The sequence below is a fragment of the Camelus ferus genome, chromosome 9 (genome assembly GCF_009834535.1).
Source record: "Camelus ferus isolate YT-003-E chromosome 9, BCGSAC_Cfer_1.0, whole genome shotgun sequence".
Lineage (NCBI taxonomy): Eukaryota > Metazoa > Chordata > Mammalia > Artiodactyla > Camelidae > Camelus > Camelus ferus.
In genome coordinates, this window is record NC_045704.1 from 47851127 (window position 1) to 47868824 (window position 17698).

The 17698-nt window shown below is 36.0% G+C and overlaps 1 protein-coding gene across 1 annotated transcript in view; it reads left to right on the top strand.

Annotated features, from left to right (window-relative positions):
• The window catches only part of PHLPP2 (PH domain and leucine rich repeat protein phosphatase 2), a 63288-nt gene that overhangs the window by 841 nt on the left and 44749 nt on the right, over positions 1-17698 (top strand). Inside the window, exons 2-3 of the mRNA XM_032486674.1 lie at positions 5035-5303; positions 14545-14678. Of these exons, the coding sequence (XP_032342565.1) occupies positions 5035-5303; positions 14545-14678 (403 nt within the window). The remainder of the gene's footprint in view (positions 1-5034; positions 5304-14544; positions 14679-17698) is intronic.

Genomic DNA, 17698 nt, shown 5'->3' on the forward strand with positions numbered 1-17698 from the left:
AAGCTCGAACTGCCCCGCCCGGAGAGAGAATCCCCGGAGGAGCTTAATCTCGGGGAATCGCGGGGCGTGTTGCAGAAGGGAGGAGGGGTTGGACAAAAAGGGGCATTCCTGCTGGCGGGAGCGGGGCTGACAATCCAGGGAGACGGTAATGGGGGAGCAGTTATGCAACAGGCAGCTAGTGGGGCTTTTTGGCAGGAATTGGGGGGAGTAGGAGGAAATGAAGGCAGATGCAGGCAGGGCGGGGAGTGGAGTCTTGAAGGTGATGACAAGAAGTTAAAATGCACAAGGAATGTAAGTAGGGTGGGGAGGGGACAGGGAAGGTGGCTAAAAGGAGGGATTGGGGGAGACTCACTGGATGGAGTTTTCTTCTAGCCTTTGAAATAGTTGGAGAGAAATTTTTCTGTAGGTCAAATAAGTAAACTAGGTGTCCTTCTGGAGGTGGAATTCCTTCTAGAGTGCTAGAATAGGAATCAGCAGGATTTAAAACTTGCCAGAGAAAAGGAAGAGAGCAAAGAAAATTTATATTTGACATGTTTCAAAAATACTTGGCAAAACAATGAAAATACGTGATGTTAAAAAGTACATTAAGTAATAGTCATTCTTTGGGATTGAGTGTGGCATTGTATACTTGTTATTAAGGTTATTCGTAGGACATCACAAAGATGGTAGCACGGAGAAAAACAATAGATTTGAAGCACCTGGTGAATCCACGAAGCAACGTAAAATAGAACTCTGTACGATATAAAACATTTTTTCTGCTACCTCCCAATTTCAATGCAGCGACTTAAATAACTTTTCATAGTTTACCTCCACTTCTGCGTAAACCTTGTACATATTTATTGTAAAATACTTAATCAAATTTTAAGTATAATTATTCAAAGGCTTTTAGATACTTACTTATATAAGATCACAAAAATGTAAATTGTGAGTGAACTTAAAAAAGTTCTACTGGTCTGGCTTATCAGGAAAGGGCTGGTCTGAGAGATAGGTAGTGCCCTCTGGCCTAGAAGGTAAACAACCTTGGCTATTTTTACAACTTTTTTTGTGTGTAGGGGGGGAGCGAGTTAAATTGTAGGAGGGAAGGAATTGGGAAATGTGGATCTTTATTGAAGGGTCTGGCCTTACTACACTTCCAGGAAGTGGTCCAGTCTACCACTAGATCCCTGGGGTTCTAATCTGGAGACCATTATCTTGAGTCTAGTACTGAGCTGGTGGTATGGGGAGGGTGACAGTGTCTAGGGCCCTTGCATACTTGTAAATAAATGGGATCGGCTATGAAGAATAAGTGTAGTGTGTTCTACGTACACAAATTCCCTTCAATAACTAAGTGGTTGAATTTTGTGTCAGGTGAAACTGGAAAGGAATATCTAAGTAGAAGACTTTCTGAATTGGGAAGAAAGTCATAATCTCCTTCATGTTCTTCTCTGAAAACCCTTTGAAAAAGGTTTATCATTTTTAGTATCTCTTTTATACTTAATACCAAATCATGAACCTTATTATTGTCAAAGAATATAGATTTTCATAAAGAGGGTAATATAACTAAGCCAGTGCAACTTAGATTAGGCCTAGGTCCATCCGTATGAAGTATTGGAAAATTTGATTCAAAATTTGCCCCCAGGTTTATTTAGCAAATTACTATTTAGAGTGTACCCCTTTATAATTTTAGTTGTAGTGTAAGTATGAGACTTTTAATACTCTTAAGATTACTGGGAGTATCTTTGAAGCAGAAATTTTCCAGATGGTTGCTACAATTTGGAGATTATTTTTTTTACTCAGTCTGCAGAAGAATTGATGTTAAAACTAATCTAGTCAGTGAATGCCATGAGATCCATTTGTTCAATGATAGGTTCTGATTTTTTATCAAAATAATGTGTATATGGTTTTTAAAAATCAGTTGATACCTCAAAGATTTTAATGAATTGAAATGGTCTTCCTGTCCTTAACTTATCCACTCCTTCCAAAATATTTCTTAACATGTATATTGCTAGAGATGAGCCCATGTTTTAAAGTTTTGAATGCAGGAACGTGTACCTTACTTCATATTTCATGGTCTAGTAGAACTCACTGAGTGTGGGGAGTTACTTCTACCAGACCCTGTTCTACCAGGCATATCTTAGAGTTAATTGTATGTGGGCATTTAATAGTTTATCACCTTTGAACTGATCAGAGCCCTCAATATTATCTTCATTTTTTAGAGAATTAAAAGTGTAACACTGAAGTGAGTACTTAATTCATGGCTTATTCTGCTTTCGAGAAATATCTTTAAATCTTAAATGTGCTCTTTATACACTTGTTTGATGTGAGGGTGATTATAGTTGTGTTCTGTTTCAGGTAAGTTTGTCAACTGTTTTTATATAAGAATAAGGGAGGAAATAAAAAGTGTTCTCAATCTAGCAATTCCAGTGGAGTAATGATTCTAAAAGCTGCAAGACATTCTGTGACCAACAGCACATACGTTTCAACAATGTAAAGTTCTTAAGGATTTTATAGTCTTAAGGGAACTAGATCTTTACTTTAAAAAATGACTGTTAAAAATCCTCACAGAGGAAAAGTCATGGTTGAACTAACATAATACTTCCTGGGGTCTGTCTTAATGTTCCTAAGATTGAAAAGATTAGTGGAATATTCTTTGACCTTAATTAAAAAGTTTTTTTAAAGAAACTTTCTGGTGGTTTTGTGGACTAGTGTCTGCTTGGCCCTTTTCTATTAGCAGTGAGCAAGCACAGTTGCTGTCCACTGGGTGCAGAAGGCAGAGCTTCTTTGTAGAAATGTTACTGTAGCATATAGAATACTATTTTCAGATGGATCCATTAATTTTTCCCACAGATTAAAAAATAAAGAATATTTAAAATCAGTGGTTAACTATGCAGTAGTTAAGGTTATTTAGTGGTGCAAATATGATAGTCCCTGTGTTTATAGAGTAAGTGCTGGAAAGCCCTTTGTTAATTCTGAGATATTCAGCTTTGAGAAAATGCTCTTGATGAGAAGGGAGAGACCTAGTTCCCACTTGTAGCAGGAGTTGATCCTACTTATCTAAAGTTAGAATCAGTAATAATCCTCATGGTTTTGAATAGCTATACTTAAATCCCTGAGATCTGTAAAATGATCGATTTAGCTTTGTTAATCCTAAACTTAAACAATGAAGCCATTCTTGTTTCTTCTTTTTCTTTCTCTCCACATGGGAATGCCTTCTAACTTTTCTATCCCCTTTCTTTACTATCTTTAGAGACTGAATTTTAGGTGCTACAGTTATCCTCAAATATTTAATCTCAATAATTACAAATACAATATTTGCTTTAGATATTTCTGTTTCCTATGAGAACAGTAGCAAAAGTATTTTATTTACTTTGCAGCTGATACAAAGAAAAGATTGTACGGTTGCCTATAAAAATGGACATTTTTTTCCCCCAAGTTTGTTCAACATCTTGCCGGAGCTACTTAGGCTACAGTACAAACTGGGAATACATTTCTGTGACTTCAGCTAAGTTTTGCATGCATCTCTGTGCCACCCAGGTGTTAAGGTACTATACTAGGTTATTGCTATGGAAGAGAAGAAGAAATATCAAATAAATAATCAAAAACTCATTGTGTTGTACACAGTGATGGAAGTATCTTCACTTCAAAATGAAGAAGTTCTGCTGAGGAGAGTAGAGTTATTAAATCGTTCTAGACAGGAGGAGAAAGGGAGGATAGGAGACATGGAAGGCTCCATAGAGAGGGGAGCGTCTGAGGAGAGTTCTGAAGAATAACTGTTCAGATGGACAAGATGGAGATGAGCATATCAAACAAGTCACAGACCTGTGGAATAACTGGTGTGTTTGTGGAGTTGGATATGACTGAAACTGTGAAATGCAGTGGGGAGTGGCTCTGGAGAGGTGTGTCAGTGTAACTGTTTGTGGAAGTTCATTTTTTATTAAAGGGAAGAGAAATGGCCTGCTATAAAAATAGAGGTTAAAAAAAATTGAGCAGATAAATGCTGATCTTTAGAAACTTGTTATATTGCTGTAGCAGTTGTTTTTGAGTTAAGGTAAGGTAACTTCACAATATGTCTGGCGTACCTAAGTTAATCAAATGCAACTAGTAATTTTTTTGAAACATGGGACTGGAAAGAATATTTATGCAGTATTGTGTTGATTCTGCACTTGCTTACTTGGGATATGAAGCAGAGGGTCAGGACCCTAGAGAAACTTTTAGTTTGAATATGGAGACATACAGAAAAGTTTATTGCAGCATTATTTCCAACAGTGAAAAATTAGAGACAAACTAAATGCCATCAGCAGGAGAATGGATAAGTTTTGGTGTATTCATATAATAGAATGTTATACAAAAGAATGAGCTGCCACAAGGTCCTAGGTTCAATCCCCAGTACCTCTATTATCAATCAACTAACCAACCAACCAACCTAATTCCCACCCCCCCGAAAAGAATGAGCTGGGTGTATTATCATAGATATATCTCTAAACCTGTGTTGAATTAAATTTGAAAATTACAGTGACGTATATTAGGTTTTAGATAAAGTTTTAAATCATATAAAACAATACTATATAGTTTATAGATATATACATACATGACAAGCCAAAAAACATGGAATGATAAATACTGAATATAGTACAATGTGTATTTCTGGGGAGAAGGGGAAGGAAATGGGATTGTTTTAGATTCCAAGTGGCTTTAGCTATATATGTAAGAATATATATAGATGTTCTTTAGAACAATGATCTGAACTAAAGATGGGAGATTATTAAAATTTGTGAAAGTTGGGCAGTAGGTACATGGTTGTTATTCTTGACACTTTTCTGAAAATATAAGGAAAAAATGGTCAGAAGTTGATGGACAGAAACATGAGCAGCTAGCGATAAAGAAAATTGTTTTCTGGTTGAAGAATGGGTGTGGCAGATGTGGAGGGCGCTGTGGGAGGAGGCAGTTGGGTCGGAGTATTGTTGGATACAGAGGAGAAAGGTAAGGCGAGGACTGAACATGTCCAGTTCAGTTAGACTTTTAAGCTAACAATTTCTTTCTCTTGGCATCCTTTAGAGAAATATGAAACGCAATGGGAGCAGAAACTGTTTGAATAGGAGAAGTAGGTTTGGTTCTCGAGAGCGAGACTGGCTGAGAGAAGATGTGAAGAGAGGCTGTGTTTACCTCTACGGAGCAGACACGACCACTGCCAATACAACCACCACCTCCTCCACCACCTCCGACTTACATCTTGTCCTTTGCACAGTGGAGACACCAGCATCAGAAATATGTGCTGGAGAGGGAAGGGAAAGTCTCTATTTACAGCTTCATGGAGATCTGGTCAGGTGAGATCTGAGTTTTGCCACTCTCGTTCTACTGCAGTGTATGTCACATGTGTTTCTGTTGGAAGTAGACTTCGGGCTGTTGTTCGTACTGCAACTGATGATGACTACTGAGTCACTAGGCTTGGAAAAAAAATTTGTCCTTGGAATGCAGATGTTAGGATTCTTGAGTTTAAAAACTATCAGGGAAATTTGATAGTTACTTCTTTTGGGTTACACCATAAGTTGGATGTCTAAGTTTAAATATTTTCAAAGTTTTTTTTCTTTTGAAAGATAATACGTGTAAATAGGATGAAATAGAAATGTGTAAAAGGAAATAGAATGAGAAGTACATATGCTTTTGCATGATTACATATCTTTATTTACATATAAATTTTAAAACTAATGGTGCTGTGTGCAACACATTGTCGACTTAATGTCTCTGAGAGATCTTTCCATATTAATATTTATATAGTTTTCATTTATTTGATGGCCACGTGGTATTCAATTTTGTGAGTGTACCATAATTTTAGCCAGTCTCCTATTAATGGACATGCAGATTGTTACCAGTTTTTTTTACTACAAGCACTGCTGTGATGAATATCCTTGTACCTGTGATATTTCTCCTATGTGGAAGTCATCTGTAGGGTAAACTAGAAGTGGAACTGCTGGCTCAAAGGATATGTGCATTTATAATTTTGATAGATATTATCAAATGCCTCTTCATAGAAGTTATACTTTGATGAGTAATATCAAAGTATACCTGTTTCCCCCCTTACTTTCTCCAGAACACGTTAGTGTTAAATCTTACGTGTATACACACATACTCATGTATGAGTGCATACTTGACTGTGAATAGAAATGATTGTCAACAGTTTTTAAAGAATCATATATTTAGCATTCCAAACACAAATCTTTTTTCAAAACTGATGACATAGATTTTTGCAGATCTGATAGTTTTGTTATTTTGTTTTAATTTTCATTTATCTTAGTGAGGTTTAGCTTACTTTCATAGGTTTAAGTCATTTGTGTTTTCTTTAAAATTTTTTATATAAACGTGAAGAGGAAAAGTACTCTCATAGTCGTCTTATACTGTGCATATGAACTCTGATTCAGCTTTTTTAAAAAAGTTACTATCTGTTCTTTGAGTTAGACATCAAATAAGAGCTCCTTAAGTACCTGACCATTGACTTTCTTTCCTCCCCCTTCCCTGTTAAAAATAAATGTCTTGAAACAAAATTTAAAACTGTGGACTCAATACTGTTGAAAGTGAGAAGGGGAGCTCCCACTTACACCTAAAAATGTGATAATAATAGTAACACCTTTAGCCGAGCTAAAAATTGATACCATTTAAAAAGTCTAACCTGAGATTTATTATGTGTTCCTTTTAAGATTTGGACTAATTCCTGAAAAAGTAGATTAGCACTTGAATGTTTTCCTTGTTCACCAGTTAACTACATTTCCTAAATCCATTTGTAAAATGAAAGGATCAGACTGGGTGATCCTTAGGCTTTTCTAAATCTTAACACTGATTCGGATCTAATTTTATCAGGTGGAAAGCCTTGACCTACATTACAGCTGGTAGTGATTGATGGAGTTCAAGTATTTAAACCTGACTTACTCGTTTGTATACTAATGTGTATTTGTATCCAAATCTATTAGAATAGTGGAGAAAATCCCACTTGAATTGCCTTGCTGCTACTAGTTGTATAGTTAGTTAAGAATCCAAATGTGATATAATTTACTTTTGTGAATCTAAACTGTACTTAAAATGGAGAGTTTGTCTCTTTTTAGCCTCGTGGCGTTGATCATTTTGTAATGAAGTAGCTCTTTGAAAATAATTGATTGCAAAATAAGGAAAACACTATTGAACTGTAATTTGAAGGTATGAATCTATTTTCATTGCTGGAATTGCTCAAGAAGTCTCAGCCAGCCAAAGAATGATGGTGATGATGATGGCAAATTTTAGCTAACATTAAGTGCTTTCTTTGCTAGTTCGGGGGCTTACTGCTTAATGCACACTTTCTTATTGAATCCTTACAGTAACTCTACGAGAGGTAGGATCATTCATTGCTTTCAGATGAGGAAAACTGAGGCTTTGTGAGAGGTCTGGTAACCTGTTCAAGGCTAGGCACTTACTGCCAAGAAGTTGGAATGCTGAAATCATTCGTGGTAGATGGTGGACTTCCTTCTGAGTAAAGGCCCTCTGGAGGGAAATTGGCACAGCGCTCCTTACTCGGTTTCACTATTTAATCATACTTATTTAAAGGTCTTTTAAAATCTCTTACTCAACTGTTAATTGTTTGAGTTAAATCTTACATTTATCTAATCAGAGGAATAGGTACTTTGTAAGAGCCCTTCATAAGATAGTTAACAGTCTAAGGCATTATCTTTTTCTTTCTTTTTTTAATTAAAAATTTTTTTAAATAATTATTTTTCTTCTTCCAGTTTTATTGAGATATAATTGACATACAGCACTATATACTTGTTGGGGGGTGAGGAGGAGGTAATTAGATTTTTTTTTTAATGGAAGTACTGGGGATTGAATCCAGGACCTTGTGCTTGCTAGGCATGCACTCTACCACTGAGCTATTCCCTCCCCACAAGGCATTATCTTTATTAGTAATTTTTTTTGCTGCTTAGTGAAGTGCAATATGTGTTCATTATAGAAATTTTGGAAAAATGAAGAAGTATAAAGAGAAATAATTATTTTCAATATTTATGCTTTTTGGAGATCATCTCATTTAATCCTGGTAACAGTCTTATGAGGTAAATATTTTCCCCATTTTATAGATGAGGAAAATGAGGCTTAAAAAGGTTAATCATATCACCTAGGATCACTCAGCTAGTAAGTGTAGAGCTGGAATTTGAACTCTGGCATTGACACCAGATTCCATATACTATGTTCCCCCATCCCTGCCATAGTAACATTTTTTTCCAGATCTTTTTTGAAATGAGTGTTTGTATGTAATTTTAAAAAATTGCATATTTGGACCCACACCATATATTCAGTTTTATTTATTGCCTATTTCAATTAATTTCCTTGTGTCATTAAAAATTCCTTAGATACCAGTTTTAATAGCTACAGAATCTTCCATTTTGTACATATACTTTATTTCAGAAACTTGAGAAATAATGTGCAGTAATGGTTTAGAGCTTGGGTTCTGGATTGAGAGTGTGTGGGTTCAGCTTCTGGCTCTGACCATTACTATGCAACTTACCTAATGTTTTGTCCTCAGTTTATAATCTGTAAAATGGAGGATAATAATACTTACATTATAAGGTTGTCATGATGACTAAATTAATTATACATGTTATGAAGCTTAAATGAATTAATGCTTGTAAAGTAGAGCTTCTTAAACTCTAATGCCTACCTGGTGATCTTGTTAAAATACAGAATCTGTTTCAGTAGGTCTGGGATGGGGCCTGTGGTTCTGTATTTCTATTAAGCTCCTAAGTAACGTGCTTGCTACTTTGAGTAGCAAGGACATAAAGTACTTAAAATGATGCCTGGACCTAGCAAGTGCTCAGGAAGTGCTACCTATTTGAGTTGTTGCAGGTCATTCAAGGTTTGGACGATGTGTGTTGGCTAAAGCTTTGTCCATAAATCTATACATTGTTGATTTCCCTGGATTAGGTCCTAAAAATGGGATTACGGGGACTAAAGTTACCCCATGTTATTCCTAAATCATCCATGACTTCCTTCTTTCCTTACTCTTTTTTAATCATGGACTTATCTCTTGAGTATAACCGAGGGCTAACTAACTTATAGAATTCTAGTACTTGAGGGAACTTGAGAGAGATATCTACCAGGGATAAGAACCCAACCTAACAGCCCCACCACCCCCTGCCCTTTCCATCTGGAAACATGTGTTGGGCATGGCTTTTTGGTTATCACATCAACGGGGGAGAGTTAACAGCATTTACAGAACAAAGGCCAGAGAGCCTTAATGTCCTCAAAGTGTGGGACAGTCTTGTACAGCAAAGAATTGCTCTGCCCACAAGGCCAGTAACTTCCCCATGGGAATCGCTGAATCCGTTTTTCCTTCATCTTATAGATGTTAAACAGAGGCTTGGAGAGGTCAGGTCCAAAGCTGCCTGGTGCTAGAGCTGTAGTTGGAACACAAATGTCCTGTCTCCCAGTCCAGTTCTCTTTACGTGATAATATTTAGCCTGTCTGTTTTATTAAACTGTTTGAGTCATAAATGACTCACTAGTGAAGCTTAGTGTAATCATTGCCTTCTATCTGAAAAGTTGTAACAAGATCACTTGTAACAAAATGGAGTGCCCTTTGGCTCATGGTCATATATTTACTTTTATTTTTAGTCATCAAAATGACTAAGATTTCTGTGTAACTATCTTTGATAAACTATCTTTTAAGATAAGCTAAGAAGCAATAGATGTGTATAACAGACAATAATGCCCTTGGGATTTGGAATCCTGAGTTCTAATTCCTTTCCTGTCACTGACTAGCTGGGTAACCTCTTAACAAGTCACTGAATTTTTACTTACCATTTCTTGATATTATAAAAGTGGAATGGAAAGTTCAGTTTCTGATGCATCCTGAGCTGATTACCACTGAGGAAAGAAAAAGATTATTTTTGTTTTATGCTTCATACTTATGTACTACTTTAAAAGAATGTGTTATACATTAAAAATTTGTTTTTATTAAAACTTTTTGTTTTGTTTTTACATTTTACTACTTCTGAAATCAGTTTATATCTTACAGTTGTAGGTAGGTCATAGTCTAATGGGCAGTGTTTTTTGCAAGGCTGTCTGGTTTCCTGCAGTACAGTTCTGATACTAACTACCTGGAGTTCACACAAACTTGAAAAGTTAAAGGACATTGTCTTCAAGAAGACCTTTACTGCCTTGACTTCAGAACCTGGCTGCACTTCTGACCAACTGGATAAAAATCTGGGGGTTCCCATGACCCCTTCAGGGTTCACTAATTCACTAGAATGTCTCACAGAACTCAAGAAAGCGATACGTTAATATAAAGGGTATGTATCTGGACCAGCCAGATGCAGACACACAGAGGATGAGGTCTGGGAGGATCTGTCACCCTCCTGGCATGTTAGTTGTGCACAGACCAGGAAGCTCTACAGAACTTTGGTACAGAGTCTTCATTGAGGTAGTATTGAGCAGGCTGGATTGATTGAATCAGTGACTACGTGCTTGAACTCGGATCTCCAGCCCTCTCCTCCCCAAGGTTGGGCTGACTCCATGCCCCAGCCCTCTCTTCTGGTAGCTACTCTTCCTGGTGACCAGCCCCCATCCTGAGTCAGCTCATCTCTTAGCTTAAACTCGGGCTATCCAGGGGGCTCACGAATAACTAAGACACTCCCATTACCCAGGAAATTCCTAGGATTTAGAACCTCCGTCCTAGGGACAGGGAAGGCTAGTAAGATTCTTATGCAACAATGATGCATAAAAATAGTATATCTTTCAAATGATAATGTATTAGACTAATGAAGTACAATAATTTTAAAACATAATTTTTTTAGGGTTCTTGGTGTAAGTTAACATACTTTGAACTCTCTTCTGCATAAATTATTTTAACTACATCTTTAAAATAATGTGATTTTCCTAAAGGAGGCTAAGCTTTGTCAGGAAACCAACACAGGTTCAGACCCTGATGCCCTTATGTACTAATTGTGTGACTCTGAACCTCATTTTACTTATTTGCAGAAATAGGCCTAGTTTTGTAAAATGTGAAACACTTACATACATTGAAGTATCCTTGTTACTGTTTGTATTATACTCTATTTTGTTGGTCTTAACATTTGCAGGTTTTTATAGGTGGTCAGAGATTGAGCCAGGAAAGACCTGACTTTGAGGTAGAGATTGCTGCTGTGCTTTGTTAGGACCTTGGATACAATACATTGGGTTTTAATAATGTATAATTTGCCTCCCACTATTAACAGGAATTCTTGTGAAATAATACTTGGAATGAAATTTTCTGTTACCAATATCTTAACTGTGGTCACTGTCTAGAATAACTGTTGGCTAAGAGCTATAAATCACTGTTGATAACAGTGTTATGTTGGTTGGCTGTTCTGGAGAGAAAATCAAATGCACATATCTTCAGATTTACAAGGACTATAGTAGCTGCTGGAAGCCTTAGAAGCAAGCCAAAACTATTAACAATAGACTTACTGTTTCTCCGTAAAGCTAGTAGAAGTATTTCAAATGCTGAATGAAACCTTTCATTGCCAGCATTACTCTCTCCTACACCTGTTTGGCACTATATACATTTCTTTTGATTTGTGAGAGATTTAACAAATAGCTAATTAGCCACCTGTTAAACTTTTGGAACTTTGAAACACAAAATTGATCTGTAAGCATATTACAGCTTTTCCCTCCCCCAGTACTCTCTACTCTCTTAAGCAGATGAGTTTAATGAGTAAATGGAATTAGTCTCTTGTTTTACTTGTTTTTGCAGTTCTTGAAATATTTCTTGTTTGCTCATTTATGCTAAATTAATAAGAGCAGATGTTAAGAATCTCTTGATTTTTTTTTTCCTCCCACCAGGGAAAATACTGTCTAGGTAGAAATATATAAAAATGGTTTCCAAAATCGAGAGAGCCTTTTTAGACCAGGAAATTTGATTATGTAAAATATGTCAGAATTAGGATGTTTCCACTTCTCTTGGTTTTCTAGGGAGGAAGAGAAAAATTGAGCTAGTAGGATTTGGCCTGAAAAAACTATTTCTTGGTTTTGAATATGTGATCATTTATGGAATTATATTTACATTGAATTCTGTATCCAGAAATAATAGCACTGTTCAGGTAAAATTTGAATTGTGTTAGGTTGGTGTCTTGGATACCTCACAGACCCTTGAATTCTAAAAGTCCCTAAAGATCATCTGGCCAAACTTGATTCTTCTTTAGAAGAGGAAACTCTTCTAAAATTTCTGTGACAGATGGCTCTCTAGCTCTCTGTGAGTTATTCTAAGAGGCAGTCTGTTTCATTATTGGGCATCTCTAATTATTAAGGTTCTTCCTCATTTTTAATCCAAGTTTACCTGTGCAACTTTTTCTTGTTGGTTCCGGTCCGATTCTTTGGGGCAGTCTAGAGTAACTCTAATCCTTTCCAACATTGGAAGATAGAGACAGCTCTTTATGCCCTTGGTCACCTTGTCTTCAAGTTAATCCTTTAGGCAGTCTTCAGATTACATGGCTAATTGACCCCTCCAGGATGTATTTTATTACAATTCTCTTAAAATGCATCCTTTTTAGAAGAATTCTACCGTTGTACTGGGAAGCTGCCTAATATTGTCACAGCCCTTTGAGAATTTTTATTTTATTTGACTAGAGATTAATTGTAACTGGTATTTTTATTCTGAAGTTTATTTTCTGTTTCTATTAAATTCAATATTTATTGGTCTTTGTAGGGTTTTAGTTCTTTCGTCGTTCCCTATGTAGTAGTTCTGAGTTTATGGAAGCTAAAAGTCAGAACTGAGCAGTCAGGAGGGGCCGGGTGATGGCTTAATTTTTGTTTCTTCATGCTCATCAATATGGTTTCCATTCCTAAACTACCATATTGATACAGTTGTTTATATTCGTCTTTGTAGTGTTCCCATTTCATGTTATTTTTTACTTAAATTTTGTGGCCAACAGTACTTTCAGATTCTTTAACCAGAGAACACAGAGGTCCTTCATATCTTTTTGCCATGATGGGAAGTGTATCGTGTTTCTTTTAGTTAATACAAGTCTTAAATTTTCTAAACAATTCTTTTAAGACATAAAGAATAACGTTCTTCAAGACCTTTTGAACACATAGGTTTTCCTATACTTCTTAATTTATTGTTTTTTTTTTGAGGAGGGGGGAATTAGGTGTATTTATTTATTTAATGGAGGTACTGGGGATTGAACCCAAGACCTTGTACAAGCTAAGCATGCACTCTACCTCTGAGCTATACCCTCTCCCTCTCCTGTACTTGTTTTTTGATTGTTGTTTCAGATGGGGGAGATACTGTATTTTTATTCTAATTAAAATTTTATTCCAGTCCTAAGAGTTTTTTTGAATAATTATCAATGTGTTATTGAACACTACTACGTGGGAAATACTTTGTTAAATAAGCATGTATACTATATGATATCTTATTTTAAACAAATAAATACTTTTAATAACAACTCTGTGAGTTAGGCACTACTGTTATTCTCATTATACTAATGAGGAATTTAAGGCAACCAGGTTAAATAACTTGTCCAGGGGTATGCAGCTAGTAAGTGGCAGAAGTGACACTCAAACCCAGACAGTCTGACTTTTGGAGTTCATACTCTTAGCTGCTATATTTACGACTGTTTGCTTTCTGATAAAATAATTGTAAAAGAGCTATCTTAAGTCTGTGTGATTTAAATTATGTGGTGTCACCAGAGGCCACAAAAGATTTACTGACATTATGGTTTTACCTAGTTTTCAGTCAGGACCATGTAGTAGAGTGATTTCTGGGGAATTATTGGGCAATTCATTCCTGATTTTTATGGAAAAATCATCTATGAAGCCAGAGGAAATATATAGAATGTAGTAGGCAACCCAAAGTCTCCGTCTGTAATTGTGTGTGTAGCTTATATGAAATAATTTATGGCCAGGTATAATCTTTTATATCTCATAATTTCGATGCCTTAAAGTTTGGATGAGAAAGTCTCAAAGGACCTTTTGGGGGATCCCTGGGACTTTTTGAAGAGGTGCATGAAGTCAAAACTATTTCATTATAATAATGAGATATTAATTTTCTTCTAACTCTCAGTCTCATGAGTATACAGTGGAGTTTTCTAGAGGCTACATAACATAATATTACAATAGATTGAATGTAGAAGCAAATCTGAGAATCTAGGTGTCTTCCATTAAACCAGCTATTAAAGAGATTTACAAAAATGTAAAACAGTGTCAATCTTCTCATTAAATTTGTTTTATTTTGAAAATACAGTTTTCAAAAAATACTTGTTAACATATAATGGGTTTATTGTTATTAAAAAATGAGTAAATGTTTAGAAATTCTTAATTTTACCTTCTAACTCAGTAAATATCAATAGATACACCCCATGTAAACAAAAGCTTTTTGGGTGCCTCACAGACTATCGAGAGTTGCCAAGACCAAAAACTTTGAGCACCAATTGTTTGGGTTAGTTGTATCATATGATATTAAAGAAAATCTTGATGTAGAAGTAAAAATGTAGAGCATGTTAAAAGATTTAAAAAATTAAATGAAGCATTTTTATTAATTACCAAATATTTTTCTTTTCACTTGTGTAAGCAGGAGACTGGAACCTACAGAACGACCTCTTCAGATTGTTTACGATTACTTATCCAGGCTGGGGTTTGACGACCCTGTGCGCATACAGGAGGAGGCTGCCAATCCTGACCTCGGCTGCATGCTTCGTTTTTATGGTGGTAAGAATTTATCAATGGCTTTGTGAATGTGTTAACTGCTTTTAATTGATCATTTGTACCTCTGTCTTCAACCTTTTAAAAGTTTTTTTTTTTGTCAAAAGCTGTTTTTAAGCCAATCAACGAATTAATTAAAAAACAACAGCAAAAACAATTTTCCCTTTTTATTTTTACTCTTTTTATTCTAGTGTTTTGCTAACTTACGGGATTATTGTATACTTTTGCCAGCATCTTGATCAAATCATGCTTTAGTATCAGTTATATTTTAAGGTTCCTTATAAAGTCCATGAACTTTTGGATATTTGAAGAATATTGAGAAGTAGGTGGTTATTGTCATATATGACTTAATATTTAATGAACACATCTGCTAAATGTGTATATTGTTGAATCTAGGATTTTTTACTTTCTCTTCTCTTTTGGTGCATTTTTCTCCTATTGACTATTTTTCACCTCATCACTTTAGTAATAAATTTATATTTAATGAAATCAGATACTTTCTGAATGTTACTTTCCAAATATACATAGTCTCCTAATACAACTACTAAGTACCATTTTTTGAGTGCTTACTATATACTTTTATGCTTATGAATTACCCAGTTTACTCATTTATAGTCACCTTATGCTCTAGAAATTGTTACCTCATTTTATAGATTAGCAAACTGAGACAGAGGAATTAAATAACTTGATCAAGATCAGACAGCTAATAAGTGACAGTCATTTAACACCTTACAGTTTTGAGTTAATATGACCCACTTATCAAACAATTGAACTGATAACTAAATAATTAGTGTAGGTAGGCATAACTATTTACTAAGAGTCCCTGCTCTCATTCTTCAAATTATTGATTTAATTTCTGTATGCTTGATACAACTCCTGTGACACAGTGTCACAAGCCAGTTTTATTAACTGTACTTCACATAAGATTTTATGTATAATTTTTCATCACAATAATATTTTCTGACATGTTGTTTCTTGAAAGTTGGTTTCATTTTATTTTATTTCCTTTAATTTCTCTCCTTTGCTAGTTCATGGAAGGAGAATAGTTGCTAGGTTGACGTTAAATCTGAGGAAAATCTTTTAAGACTAATTTGAGGAATACAACCCATCTGTTACTATAAAGCTTGGTTAAAAAAATAAATCTGGGAGAGTAACACGCTCCTTATCTGATTGTAATTGAACAGGCGTTCTTCATTACATGTTTTCATTCTGGGGTGGAAGTTGAGCCTTGGTGTGCCGGCGAGCTCCTTTTTAACCAGTGAGATTGCATATGTAGTCAGTTACACTGCACAATGGTTGGCATGATTCCATTAATTTGTATAACCCCACCCACCAGATAAATAATAGCATGCCCAGGATCTTAATATTCCCTTAAGAGGATACTTTCAGTAGAGTCTAAAAGAGTACCAGTTTGTAGAATTTACTGTATTTTGGGGGGAAGTCTTTTACAGAGAACATTTCCAAAAGTGAGCTCTAATTTAGCGAATCTAATATAATTTGAGTGAGAAAATTATGATTGAGAAAGAGGTTTTTAAAGCTAGTTATTTTTGAAAATAGGCAATATATGTATATGACACCAGAAGTAAAAGGTAAAAAGGAAAAAAAATATGTAGATAAGGATATTATCTTTTGGCTGTGTAACAAATTGCCTCAAAACTTAGTGACTTAAAATGATAATAAATATTTATTATCTCATACAGTTTCTGTGGGTTGGACATCCAGGAGTAATTTAGCTGGATGGTTCTGACTTGGGTCTCATGAGATAGTAGTCTCTATGATGGCTGAAGCTGTAGTCATCTGAAGACTTGAGTGAAGCTGGAATACTCACTCCTAATAACATGCCTCACTCATAGTTCTGTTGGTAGAAGGCCTCAGTTCCTCATCAGCTTTTAGCAGGAGACCTCAGTTTCTTGCTATGTGGACCTCTCTATAAGGCTGCCCAAGTATCTTTGTGGTGTGGTAGCTAGCTGCTCCCAGTGATGAGACACATGCACAAGCACACGCACACACGGAGGCCTCAGTGTTTTTTATGACCTAGCCTCATAAGTCTCCATCATCTTTACCACTTTCTGTTTATTAGAACTGAGTCATCAAATATAGCCCACACTATAGGGAGGGGAATTAGGCCCCACCTTTTGAAGAGAGGAGTATTAAAGAATTTGAAGTATTCTCTTTGAAGCAAATAGCTTATAATCCGCTTTCAGTATTTCATGCGTTGAGTTTTTGGTGAGTTAATTTAGTTAGAATATAATGTCAGAAGGGCCCAAGTTCAAACCAGTTAATTTTGCAGTGTTTGCTGGAAAGAAAAAGTACGTGGTACTCCAGGTGGCCCTTATGCAAATGCTAGTTATCAACTTGCTTGGGGGGGTGGGGGTGGCTATGAGTGGAATGACTGGCTCAAGCCGTGGAAATAACATGTGACTAAAGGTGATTGATCACAGAGATTAAGAGAGCCCATTAATCAGCTTCTTACTATGTGTGAGGAAATGGAGTCTAGAAAATGTGATTTGCTAGTGAAGGTGTAGTTCTGGGACTGAATACCTTAGGTAGCATAACACCCAGCCTGAGCATTTCTTTCTGACCTATATTCTCTGTGCATGTTGTTTGAGGCAGTTTCATCCAAGGAGCATAAACACAAACAAAAGAACCCAGATACAGAAGAATCACATAGTATGTTTCTGTTCACTTAAAGTTCAAAAACAGGCAGGCAAAACTCAGCCATGTTGTTCAGAGATGTGTGACTTACTAGTATCTGTCCATCCAGATCTGTCCTTTCCTTCTTCTGTAATAAGACTTAGAGTTGGACAAGTGACTGCCCAGTCATATACCTCATTTCCCAGTCTTTCCTGCGGTTAGGTTTGCACCTGTGACAATGTTTTCTTCAGTGGTTTGGAGTGGAATTGTTGTGTGCCACTTTTACACTTGGATCCTAAAACCTCGTGCATGCTTCTTCGTGCTCTTCTGTAGCTAGAAAGGCAGTCATCACAGCAGTATTTGAAGTCATGTGTTGAAAATGGCAGAGCCGT